This window comes from Muntiacus reevesi, chromosome 11, assembly GCF_963930625.1.
Source record: "Muntiacus reevesi chromosome 11, mMunRee1.1, whole genome shotgun sequence".
In the NCBI taxonomy this organism is placed as follows: Eukaryota; Metazoa; Chordata; class Mammalia; order Artiodactyla; family Cervidae; genus Muntiacus; species Muntiacus reevesi.
Window position 1 is genome coordinate 12482524 of NC_089259.1, and position 12848 is coordinate 12495371.

General features: G+C 44.0%; 1 protein-coding gene across 3 annotated transcripts in view; it reads right to left on the reverse strand.

Moving 5' to 3' along the window:
* The window catches only part of ENOX1 (ecto-NOX disulfide-thiol exchanger 1), a 281652-nt gene extending 277835 nt beyond the window's left edge, over positions 1–3817 (reverse strand). For all 3 annotated transcript variants that reach the window (XM_065902210.1, XM_065902209.1, XM_065902211.1), the window contains exon 1: positions 3646–3817. In XM_065902210.1, coding sequence (XP_065758282.1) covers positions 3646–3703 — 58 coding nt within the window. In that variant the 5' untranslated portion in view covers positions 3704–3817. The remainder of the gene's footprint in view (positions 1–3645) is intronic.
* Positions 3818–12848: the final 9031 nt, after the last annotated feature.

Consider the following 12848-nt stretch of genomic DNA (forward strand, 5'->3'; position numbering starts at 1 on the left):
GAATACTGACTCAGGAGTGTGAGTGGGCCCGTCCTGGCTTCAGGGCTCAGAATGGCAGGGGGCACGACGGATGCCTGCTTGGTGGTGAGGGGTGGTCTTTCTCTTGTCCCCCCTGCCCAACTTTGTGATGTGGGACATTTTTTTAAAAAAAGTCTCCTGGGATCACCTTTCCCACTCTTCCCACTGGCAGCCATCACCATCAGCCTGAGAGAGCCCCCAGGGGATGGGAGGCAGCACCTTCCCGAGGGAAGAGCCGGAGAGACACTGAGATCCTGGACTTAAACCGGGGACTTCTGAGGGGCTTTGATCCTCTACCCTTCTTTCCTCATTTCTTTCCTTCCAAATGCTCCCACAACGAAAACCTCTCCAGCCCGCTGACAGCTACCCACACACACGTCCACCCTCCCAGGGTCACTGTAGCTCCATCCTCTTCTTGCTCAGTGGACCCCACAGGAAAGAAGACAAGGGAGGGAACGACGCCCACAAAGGGGCAACACGTGCATCATTTAGACATGATCCTCCCCCTTATGTGTTTGACACGCCTGTGGATTTGTGTGTGTGTGTCTCCATTAAGTGCCAGGGCAATTTACTTCTTATACTGCTGTGTACAAACTGCTTCATTTTGGAACCTGCCTCCCTCTTCAGATGCAGGTCACTTTGGCGGAACAGTGTCTACGTCGGGCCAGACACCATCGTTAATGACGTCTGGGCTGAGAGAACATGCTGAGCCCACACTCAGAAATTCTCTGTCACACTTTCCAGTTTGCTCCCAGCCTGCGACCTAGGTGACTAGAGGCACATTTTACTTCTTGTGACCAAGTTCAGTGACAGAGGTTTACCATCCTCAAGCCTCATTCCCGTGATGGCTGCATCCACCCCACCAGCAGGGGCTGGGGTTCCGCAATGCACATGAGCTGGCTGGGCTGACGGTTCCAAAGACTCACCTGCTCTGATCTCTTCCAACTGGCGGCCTCCACTAGTCTGCCTTCTAGTCTTACCTTCCGGTCAGTCACTTTGAATTCTATCATTTACTGGCCCACTGTGACTTCTGCCCAGCCCTCAGCCCTGGCCTGTCAGCTTAATGTGCCTCTACATTCCAAAGTCAGCTTGATTCTAAGTGGCCCATATTGTCCTCAACTCCCTCATCCCCCAGGATCTTCAATGCCCATTCTGAAGGCAATGTATCCTCTGACTGAATTTAGAGTGATACTTTTGAACTGTGGTGCTGGAGAAGACTCCTGAGAGTCCCTTGGACTGCAAGGAGATCCAACCAGTAAATCCTAAAGGAGATCAACCCTGAATATTCATTGGAAGGACTGAAGCTGAAGCTGAAGCTCCAATACTTTGGCCACCTGATGAGAAGAACTGACTCACTGGAAAAGACCCTGATGCTGGGAAAGACTGAAGGCAGGAGGAGAAGGGGATGACAGAGGATGAGATGGCTGGATGGCATCACCGACTCGACGGACATGAGTCTGAGCAAGCTCTGGGAGATGGTGAAGGACAGGGAAGCCTGGTGTGCTGCAGTCCATGGGGTCGCAAAGAGTTGGACACAACTTAGAGACTGAAGAATGACGACAGAATGATGGTCTCAGCTCAGTTCCACTGACATCAATTCAGAACCGGCAGCTGTGGTACCCTTGAGAACGGCTGTTACCCAACCAACCATTGAGGCAGCTCCCACAGAACACTCACAAATGAGATTTGCCTTAGGGAGCCACCAGGACGTAGGGGTCTCTGCTAATTACTAGAGAAAGAAAACATCTGGAATATTTACTGACACCTAGAACAGGGGCAGGCACACTATGGGGATCCCTCAAAATTTGGCAAACTGCGTAAAGACATCTTTCAAATAACAAACTGCAAATATTGAGAGTTATGATCAGATACTGTAAGTTCCGGCGGGGTAGAGAGTCTGGGTTTATATCCTTCCTCAGGGCCCAGTGCAGGACCTGGCATTTAGTAGAACTGGCAAATATTTGCTGAGTTAGAATGACTTTGTTGATAAGAGTATGTCAAGCTACCTTTGAAGGATATCTAATTTCCCAGGATTGTGGATGAGGCCGGACTTCTGAAGATGTCCAAAACACAACTATCAGATGGGTGGGAGTCCTGAATCTATTAATACATGCTAGGGTGTTCCTGAGCATAAGAGCCGTGACCTATCCGGGGAGTGTGGACCACCGCAGGACAGGAGTGGGGACTCTGCAGGACAGTGTGACCCAGGGTACATTTCCCTTCCTCTGGGATCCTTGGCACCTCCAGGTCAGGCCTGGGATGCAGGAGATGGACAGCTACTTACTCATAAGCAAAAACAGGAATGTGGGTTTGGCCCAGCATCTCTGATGCCCAAAACACATGGACAGTAAGCAGTCAGCTATAGGCCTCTAATGAAGCACAGCAAAGCTGCCCAAAGAGTTAGATGGCAAGGAGCTAAGACGATCAGGCATCTAGTGAATGGTGTGAGTAAGCCTAGTAGCTTAGAGCACTTAGGTATTTATTTTTATGGCTTAGGAACTCCATGAATGTTTGGAACTCTATACTTAGGTTAATCAAGGGTACATGATTTTCAAAATACATTAAAAGAGGTTAGTGTTCATTTCACATAAAATAGAAAGGATCCATCTTTAAAATGCTCACAGCAACTGGTGCTTTTAATTGAGCAGAAAAAACATACACAGATATAGAAATGTTTCATCCTAGCTAGGGTTCCTGACAGTCATCCTCAGAGAGACATTTCCACAATGGATGTTTCAATTACTTATGACAGTAATATTTATTGAAAGGTGAAACCATAAACGTATAGGCCCTTGAAACATTATCGACCAAAAGTAAATTAAACTGCAGCTGGTGCGCTGCATTTTAGCCCTGCTTTGATTTTATCAGCGTTTGTCAATTAATCAACGTGAACCTTGTAAAACACATTCTCTTATTAGTGGAAACAAGCAAGTGCTTACAGACTCTGAAGGAAAGGTCACTTAATAATTTGCTAATTGTGCAAAGACAGATCTACATTTTTTTAAAAAAGGGCAACTGTCAGGACCACCCTGCAAGAACAGAATTTTCAGCTCAAACTTGCTAACTGAATCATGGTCAATGGTTGAGCTGTTTGTTTGTTTGTTTGTTTTGGGTATTAAATACAGAGAAAGATTAAGCAGGAAAGAAATTAATCTAGCTGTGGATTTTCAAGATTTATTTTAGGAAGTTTTTGTTGTAACCTCTGACACTTCAGAGCTGCTGCCAACCTGAAGGCTAGGGTTATATAAACAAATCAACTATATTTCCTTGGCAGACGAGTGAAAAGAAAAAAAGACAAAGCCACAGAAATGGGAAATGAAGCAGCATAAAAGAGCCTGGCAGGGCAGTGTTTTCTTTCCCTCCTTTTTCATTGCCTCAATTCATCCTTCATTCTGCTAGATGAGATGTCAGCCCCTTACTTCTGACTGCCCGGTTCATTTTAAGTTCAATAAGTGAGAAAGAAGCTGAGCCCAGCTCTCCCTGGAGGGAAGATAGGCTTCGTCCACACCCGCCACCTCTCCCGACCACCAAGAGCAGGCTTTACCTTCCAGGCATCGCACTACCTTCACCACCCAGCACGCTGCGGTCACCAGAAGGGCTCAGGGAAGTTTAAAATGGGTAACATACCTCGGAGAGCAATTTCTACCCTGGGGTCTGCAGGGCTGAACCGAGAAATCCGCACCATCTCAGAAGTCTAAGTGCAACTTAAGAAGAGATCTCCTGCCTCGAGGCGTTTGGAAGAGCAGGAGTTTTGAACAGAGCTTAGAGAGAGAATGTTGCTTGAATGGAGATGGGGCTTGGCAGATGGTCTGGGCAAAATGCTTTGCTGCAGGGCTCCTTTATAACAGCGAGGCCTGGGTGGCTCTCCGCTTGCTCAAACTGGCTTATCAATCCATTCCATTCCATTCGGTTCCGTGTTCTAAATAAGTCATTATTTTAAGTCATTATTTCGGGCACATTTCCCTAAACAGATGCAAACACTCTTTTCCTGTGTGAGACTCCCTCGGGCGAATTAGGTTTCTTGGAATAGGGTCAGGGAGCAATCAAACAAAATACCTACCCAGCAACAAGCATGTGGCTTCAGGGGATGCTGTCATTATTTTTTTTTTTGCAGGCCACACCACAAGTCAAATTTCAGAGACTGTTCGGGCAGTAATGTTGAATCTGATCGGGCCACATGTGGAAAGCAAACTCCTGCTATCTGCAGCCCAAGTTTCCTTTTGCGGTCATGACAAGTAAGTCCCTCCACCCCCAGTCTGATCAAAGTATAACTGACAAAATTGTATAACATACAATTTTATTTGATATACTGGGCTGATCAAACAAAACGTTTGTTTGGGCTTTTTCATAACACCTTATGGGAAAACTCGAAGGAACTTTTTGGCCAACCCAATACGTATGACAAAATAATAATGCAATTTTTTTTCTCTCTGCCTGTTTGGGCCTCCTCCCTCCCCTCGAGTGGACACTGTGAAGCGGCTTCATGTATTAACCAGACCTCCCAAATGGCAAAAAGGCCAGTTCAACCATAAAGATCAATTTCTCTTCTGGCACCAGCCATGTGACTCCTTGGAAGATAAGCATTCCTTTCTCAATCCGGTAAGGGGTCACGGTGACTCACCACTTGCCTTGTATGTGGACACATCTCTGCATATACAAAGCCAATATATTATTTCCCTTAAAGATAGTGGCTGGAGCAGAAGAGACTGATCAAAAGATCAAGGAGATCCTGGGCTGCACTAAAGGAAGTTCTTAGTTTAAACATTTACGATCTTGTTAATGTTACTAGCTATATTACTTGTATTATACTACTTGTATTCTATTTTACAAGATTATTGTTTCTTGCACTATCAAATGCAATGATAAATGGAAAAGTGATTAAAAAAAAAATGATGACCAGGTGACTTGAAACAATTAACCAAACACAGAGTTCTATTAACATCCATGATGGCAAGTATAACTCTAGATGTGGATTAGAGAAAACCATCTCCTGAACCATAACAGGGTCTTGGTTCCCTTACCTATAAAATCGGGCTTTTGGCTACTGTTAATGAGACCAAGTACACTAACAGAACTCTGAGAAGCCTATCAAGGAAATCCTTGCCTGACCTGGAAATGAGCATTCCTAGCACCGTGAGACAAACTGGTCCTGGTATGCCTCCAAAACCGTGGGTGAAATTAAGACTGAAAAGGAGGGACTGTAAAATAAAGAGGGTTGTTCACCATCTAGTTCTACAAGACTCAAGTCATTAACCACTGCAGTTGCTGACCTACAACACACCCTCAAAGGAATTTGAGGCAAAGATCAGGATGCAGTACTTTGTGCTCTAGGAAAACTGGCAAAATTGACCCTAAGATCACTAGATATTTTAGGAGAAAATTTTATCAGCTCTCAGATCCTTGCATCCTCTGAATGTAGAAAAGCCCTAAAACCATGAAACACTTCTCTTCCAAAATGCTTGCTTAATTGCATGCACTCCCTTCTCCAAAAGTCACATATACACCAACCACCCCGCTTTACATCTTTGGAACAGCTCTCAGAGTTCTCAATTGTCTTTCAGGTTATAATCCCCAGGTTGGTATGAATAAAATTTACACTTCTTTCTTAGATTGACTATTGGTTAATTTTTTTAATCAACACACATTATATTGTGAAATGATGACCACAATAAAACAGTTAACATACCCATCACCTCACACAGTTACCTTTCTGTGTGTGTGTGGGAGTGGTCAGTGACAAGGGTTTATTTTTTTATGGAAGCACAACTGATAGTCATAAAATAATGAAAATTTTCCTTGTCTTATATTTCTAATTAAAAGCTGCTAATCGAATCCTAATTCCTTAATAAAACTGTAGCAAAAATTTTTATAAGGGAAACGCTACCATGAAATTATTATCTCTGTTCTCATCATTTTACCTAACACATGTGGAATATTTCTGAAATAGATATTCCTTATTGTATTTTTTTTCTGAGTCATAGGGATAAAAATCCCTTTTATACTCTTTTTAATATTTGCTTCTATGAACTTCAGCTTCAGTTAGCTCACTTCCATACATCAAGATTCTTTTGAAAGCAGAAGAGAAGAAAAAGAAAAAAGAAAAACTCAAGTCGTTTCAGTTATGTCCAACTCTTTATGGACTGTAGCCCGCCAGGCTCCTCTGTCCACAGAATTTCCCAGGCAAGAATACTGGAGTGGCTTGCCATTTCCTTCTCTAGGGAATCTTCCCAACCCAGGAACTGAACCTGTGTCTCCTGTGACTCCTGCATCGGCAGGCGAATTCTTTACTGTTGAGACAGCAGGGAAGCCCAAGCGGTAAATGCAAACGTGGTGAGGGAAGCTGCTGGGGGACCTGACAGCCGCTCCCTGGACCTGAAACACACACGGTATTAAGCCACAGGGAAGAAATGAATGGATGTGGGTGGCAGGTTTTCACTTGTTTCCTGGATGTCTCAGAATACTGTAAATAAGTTTTGTGTGTTTCAATTCAAATGGTTCCATTATCTTGGAGGTCCTAAGCATTTGTAATAGCAGTTTCTGGAGTATGCAAAGCTTATGCTTAAGGAGCATTACTGGCATTCAATGTAGTCAGACTGCGCTAAGCAGATTTACAGCCCTGTTCACGGCTCTCCTTGATCGTCTTTATTTAAAAGTAAGTTCAGCCTGATGAGGTGGCTTAAGCGTCTGCCTGTGTTTCAGCCTGTTAGCCATGCCCACCAGAACATCTGGCTGTGCTGCGCCCCCTTCACCACTTCTCTCAATGAAACGACAGTCGCCAAGGTGAATGGGAAGGACTGGCAGGTGGACTTCACCAGGAAAAAGAGTTTCACGGGGGCAGCTTGTTTTCAAACGTATCCAGGGCTGGGGTTGCCCAGGCGGCTCAGTGGTAGAGTCCGCCCACCAATGCAGGAGACGTGGGTTAGATCCCTGGGTCGGGAAGGTCCCCTGGAGAAGGAACTGCAGCTCACTCCAGAATTCTTGCCTGGGAAATCCCATGGACAGAGGAGCCGGGCAGGCTGCAGTCCACGGGGTTGCAAAGTCGGACATGACTGAGTGAGTGAACAATGACATGGCTAACAGCCTGGGAGACACGTGTCACTGAAAAGACGGTTTGTGACCTGTAGTTCCCAAGAGGAGGGGCGTGCGGTGCCTCAACGGGCCACGTGGGGCCACATGGGGAGGTACCAGCATTGTCCACAAGCAGGGGAAATAAGGAAAGAGTGTGGACAAAGGTCTTTCCTGTGGTCTCTGCAAGGTAAGAAGGTTTAGAATTCAGCAGTTTACATATTTTCAGCGTGTTCTAAGGCATTGGGATGATTCCTAACTGTCCAGCAGCTGGCCCTGGTATAATCTAGGGCAGGGGGATAGTGTTCTGGATAACAGCCTGATAAAAAGGGGCAGGTGTGGACATGGCCTCAGGGCTGGTTCGCCTGCAAACCAACGGTGTGATCCCAGGCAAGCTGTTTGCTATCTCTGTGTGAGTGTGTGGAAGTCACTCAGTCATGTCCAACTCTTTGTAACCCCATGGACTATACAATCCATGGGATTCTCCAGGCCAGAATACTGGAGTGGGTAGCCTTTCCCTTCTCTAGGGGATCTTCCCAACCCAGGGATCAAACCCAGGTCTCCCAGATTGGAGGTGGACTCTTTACCAGTTAGGACAGTGCCTCCCGGCATCTGGAAGACTCTAAGACCTCAAAATACATCTCACAAAATACCGAACACAAAAAACAAGACTAATACGAGCCTGTATGGAACACTGCTGTAAGAAACATAAAAACAGAGCTTCTCAAACTTTACTGTGCCTAGGAATCACCTGGGTATTTTGTTAAACGGCAACATCTAATTCTGATTCATTGGATCAGCTGGGGCTTGAAATTTTGCATTTCTAATAAAGTCCTCAGTGATGTTGGGACCTTGATGATGCTTTGAGTCAATAGGGATAAGAATATTCCTGGGTCAGCTTCTTCAGGGAAAACAGAACTTAACATTTACTGAGCCTTGCTTTGCACTAGATACTGCAAGGCCCTGGATACACACATTTCACCTCATTTTGCTTGGACAATATCCTTTGTTTTTAAGAACAATTAACCCAATATTATAGGGAAGGGAACTAAGACTTAGGATGGTTAAGCAACCTGCCACAGGTCACTTAGCTGAGACTCAGAAGATATAAATATATCTGACCTAGAAACCCAATTTTTCCTCACCACAATGTAAGTACAGATGGTTTACTGTGATGGAAAATAAAAAGTCTCTTTTGGTAAAGGCTTCATAAAATATAAACTGTGGACTTGAATGGTGGTCCATATACAACTTGACTTCCGGAAAGAAGAGAAATTCTGACTGGCGTCCATTATCTCAGGAACAGAAATAAGCAGTGCTGACTAAAGAACTTGCATTTTACTATAGCCAGTGGAGAAACATTTTAGACGGATTCTCTACTACACTTGTGTCCTTATTTTACAAAGTGACTCACGTCCATGGCTAAGATAGAAACAGTAAGAGTCTGCCTTCCTCCCGCATGCCCTATGTTGTATAGGGAGAACTACTGTTAGGTCTGTGTCGGTTTCTAGAAATTCTATGCAAATAGTAACCTTCTGTGCCAATAATCAGCTTTCCCACACAAATTCATTCATTCCAGTCATTTATTTTTCCAGGAGGAGAATCAGTAAATAAAACATGCAACATCCCTCATCCCCTGACATTCGACTGGGTGAGCTACCTCACAAACAAATACACATTATGTCAAATGAGAATAAATGGTAATAAAGAAAGAGCCAGCAGTGGAGGGCACATGTTTCCAACTATAAATGCAGTGGTTAAGGCGGGCTTCATGGAAAAGATGGTATCTGAGTAGACATGAAGAAGGCCATCTTATTCCACATTTACTTTTTTCCTTTAGCAGTATATATTAAAGCCCTTGCTATATCAGAATGTAGAGATCTACCTCATTCTTGCTAATGGGCTCATAGTTACTCTGCTGTTCACATACACCATAATACAGATGGGCACTCTGTTATCTTCACAAAGGGAACATTTTAGATTCATCTTGTGATTTAATTTGTTAGGGCATCATCTGTGTGGCTATAAGGAGATGTGGGCAGCGTGGTATAAAGCCTGATGAAGTAGAAAGAGCAATTAGGTACAAAGCTGTGGGTGGGAATCCTAGTGGCTGGTCAACCAATAACTGTGTTATCACTGACTATTTACTGAAAATCTGCTTCATACTGGTTTCCCAGGTAGCCCTAGTGGTAAAGAACCTGCCTGCCAATGCAGGAGACATAAGAGACGTAGGTTTGATCCCTGGGTTGAGAAAATCTCCTGGAGGAGGGTCTGGTAACGCACTCCGGTATTCTTGCCTTGCCTGAGGAATCCTATGAACAGAAAAGCCTGGCAGGCTAGTCCATGGGGTTGCACAGAGTCGGACACAGCTAAGTGGACTGAGCACACATGCACTGCTTTATATTAGCGCTTTATCCTTTTCTGCTACATCTTAGACACGGCTATGTCCACCAACTACAGGGGAATATCTAAAAGCTTCTCTACCCTGAGACCAAGGCAACATTCTACTGACATTGCCCTCAATTCCAAGCTACCCTATAATCCCTGCAGAGTCAAATATAAACCCTCTGGGTGAACTTTCCCACATTCCCCACAAAGGAAACACAAGCAAAAATTTTAGGGAGCAGTTAACCCTCTGGGCTCTGAGTATGAGCTTCCTCTTTTAGGAGAAAACACATCCGCTTCCTTAAAACAAAAAGGCACATAAATTCCTTTCCTTCCAGTAATATTTATTTATACAGATACAGATGTTTAGCATCAGGCCATATGACTGAACAGATTTCACATGTAATGGAAGATTCATTTATTCATTTAATTATTATCTGAGGCAGTACCTGGCTTATATCAGAACTCTGCAGCCTCTGGAAGAGGAATAAATATCTGTGCAGTATGGTTCCTGCTCTTGCTACCTGCTAACTCTGAACAGACTCGACAAGGGGAAGAAAATACAACTGATTGAAAGCCATGTGTGGTCAGTGGTGCCAAGGATAAAGCAAGAGGAATTAAAGGAAAAGGGAGGATGTTATGATCCAGAGAGGGGGTCCGGGCTGCGATACAAACAGGAAGAGATGCAGGTGGAACCAGGGGATTTGGGGAAGGGATGTGTATGTGTGTTGGGGGGGATATATATAAATGGAAGGTGAATATAACTATGCATTATATTTTTGTGACCCCATGGACTGTAGCCTGCTAGGATCCTCTGTCCATGGAATTTTCCAGGCAAGAATACTGGAGTGAGTTTTCATTTTCTCCTCCAAGGGGTCTTCCTGACCCAGGGATTGAACCCACTGTCTCTTGCATTGGCAGGTGAAGTATTTACCACTGCACCAATTATATAAGCAAAGGTTCAGGTGAGGGAAAATACAGGCATTATAAAGGGAACATGAAGTGACCCAGTAGAGTTTAAGCACAGAACACGGGGGCTGGTTGCAGATGACAGGAGATGTCAGCTGGAGTGAGACTGGTAGACGGTTCTCAGGCCCCTATTTTGTCATTAGACGTGAGATAGAGAAATGAGTCCTGAAAGAGATCAAGAAAAGCACCACTGACCTCTTCTTCTTTCCCTGTTTTTTCTCTTTCTGGGAGAGGGGTACTGTGTACTTTACTTCTATAGCCTCTGCTTCTGATTCCAGTAAATTTAAAAACCAACCTAAAACTTTTCAAAGTCACACATGCCTAGAGCTTAAAAAGGCACGCAGGGTATAAGAGGCCTATAACCCAAACCAGCTACCCCTCACCCTCCTTGTCCCTGCCACTCCCTCCTCCTCTTCAGAATCCACAATTTGTGTGTGTGTGTGTGTGTGTGTGTGTGTGTGTGTGTGTGTGTGTGTGTGGTTTGCTTTTATTATGAAAGATGATGCTTTGCCTAAGTGAGTAGCCTCCAGTACGGGTAAGACTTTTGCCCCAGCTGGTTACTTTCAGTATGGTTATACCTAGGGGCTGGTCCAGGGCAGGAAAGCTAGCCAGTGAATCTAACCCAGCCCTCCTTCAGGTGGAAGAGGATACTGCTTGTAACTCTCAATTCTGAAAGTTACATATATTTAAGATTCCACATATTTAAGTGATACATGTACACTGATATTTCTTAAATGATCGTCTGTAGAGCTGACCTAATGTCTTATTACTCTGCAAAATGAGGAAAACTTGACACTCTTATACCATCACCACTCCCAAAGGGCATTCTTCTCTCCTCTTTCCAGTTGGCTAAATTGGAATCTGGGGTTAAATTGATATTCTTTGTTTACATTGTTATGCCATGCAATATCGTTTACTTTTAAGTCACACGCGTCCTAGATTATTCAATCCTTTTCATTTGTGCCGTCTTTTGTCTTCCTTTTTGTGTGTATTTATTACTAGCTTTTAAAGGAACTATCATAGCCCTGTTACCACCACTTCTGACGTGAGCAACGCGGTCTGCGACCCTCTCAGATCCGTCTGTCCTTCCCCAGGCCTCCCATTCAGTCCGTCCAGGCTAGCGGTTCCGCAGGCCAGCTGCCCACCTCTTGTCCTGGGGCTTCTTTTTAACACCATCTGGCGCGATCCCTGCACCTCTCGCCTGTGCTGGGTGCCCCGCCTCCTGGATTCCATGGTTGCCTCTTGCTTGGTTTACAGCCTCATTTTGTGGAGCTCATTCTCTAGTAGCTTCCTGAGAAAAGGTACACGGGAGGTAAATTTGTTGAGACCTTTCTTGTGTGTCTGAAAAATGTCTTAACTTCCACTCTCACGCTTGCCTGTTAATTAAGCTTTCTAAGTAAAATTATTTCCCTTTAGAACTCTGAAGGCTGAGTTTCACTGTCTTCTAGCATCCAGTTTTATTGCGGTTGAGAAGTCTGAAAGCCACTTGTTCTCTTGACCTTTCATCTGTGACCTGGTTTGTTTCTCTGGAAGGTTTAGGAATCTTCCTTTAAGTCCCTGGGATGCTGAAACCTCAAAGAATTTTAATGAAAATTCTTTACTTATCCACTCTTCTGGGCACTTTCTCCCCTTTGAAACTGGAAATTCCTATTGTTCTGGTTTGAAATGTTTCCTGTATTATTCTTTGATATAATACACCATTTTTTTTTCCTATTTTTCCTTTGGGAACTATCTATGGTAAAATGCTGAAGCTGGTGGGCTGATCCAATCCATTTTTTACCTTCTCTCCCCCACCCTGCTATAACTGCTGCCTGCTAATCTACTTTCTAGAAAGTTTGCTTGACATGACCTTTTACACCTCTGAATAATTTTGGTTTTAACTATGAGTTTAATTTCCAAGATCTTTTTCTCATTTTCTGATTGTTTTTTATAGAATTTATCTTTTACTTCATGGATGTCACATTGTCTCCCATCTTTCTGAAGACACTATAGATTTTTAAAAGCTCTTCTTTTGCTTCTTGAATTGTCGATATTTTTCCAAGCCCCCTAACCCATTTCTATTTTGATCTCAATATTTTATTCTATATTTTCTATTGGGAACCATACTCAAATATTTGGTTACTTTCTCACTATTGACTTACACTTAAGATACTCACATCTATATGTGATACTCATCATAGGTTTTATATATAAGTAATGCAAAGAACTTATTTACCTTTAGCGGTGGTGAGTCCTCACACAACTGCTTGGAAACCCTCACTGGGGCAAGTACGCTTGTCCACCAGGCGTTCCCTGAGGTAGCTGGGTGGGAATCCAGCCATCTCCATAGGGACTCCAAATGCCAGTCCAGACACGTAATTTCCCTAGATAAGAATCCTTTAAGCTCCTGTCTACGGAGCCTGTCGTGGCTA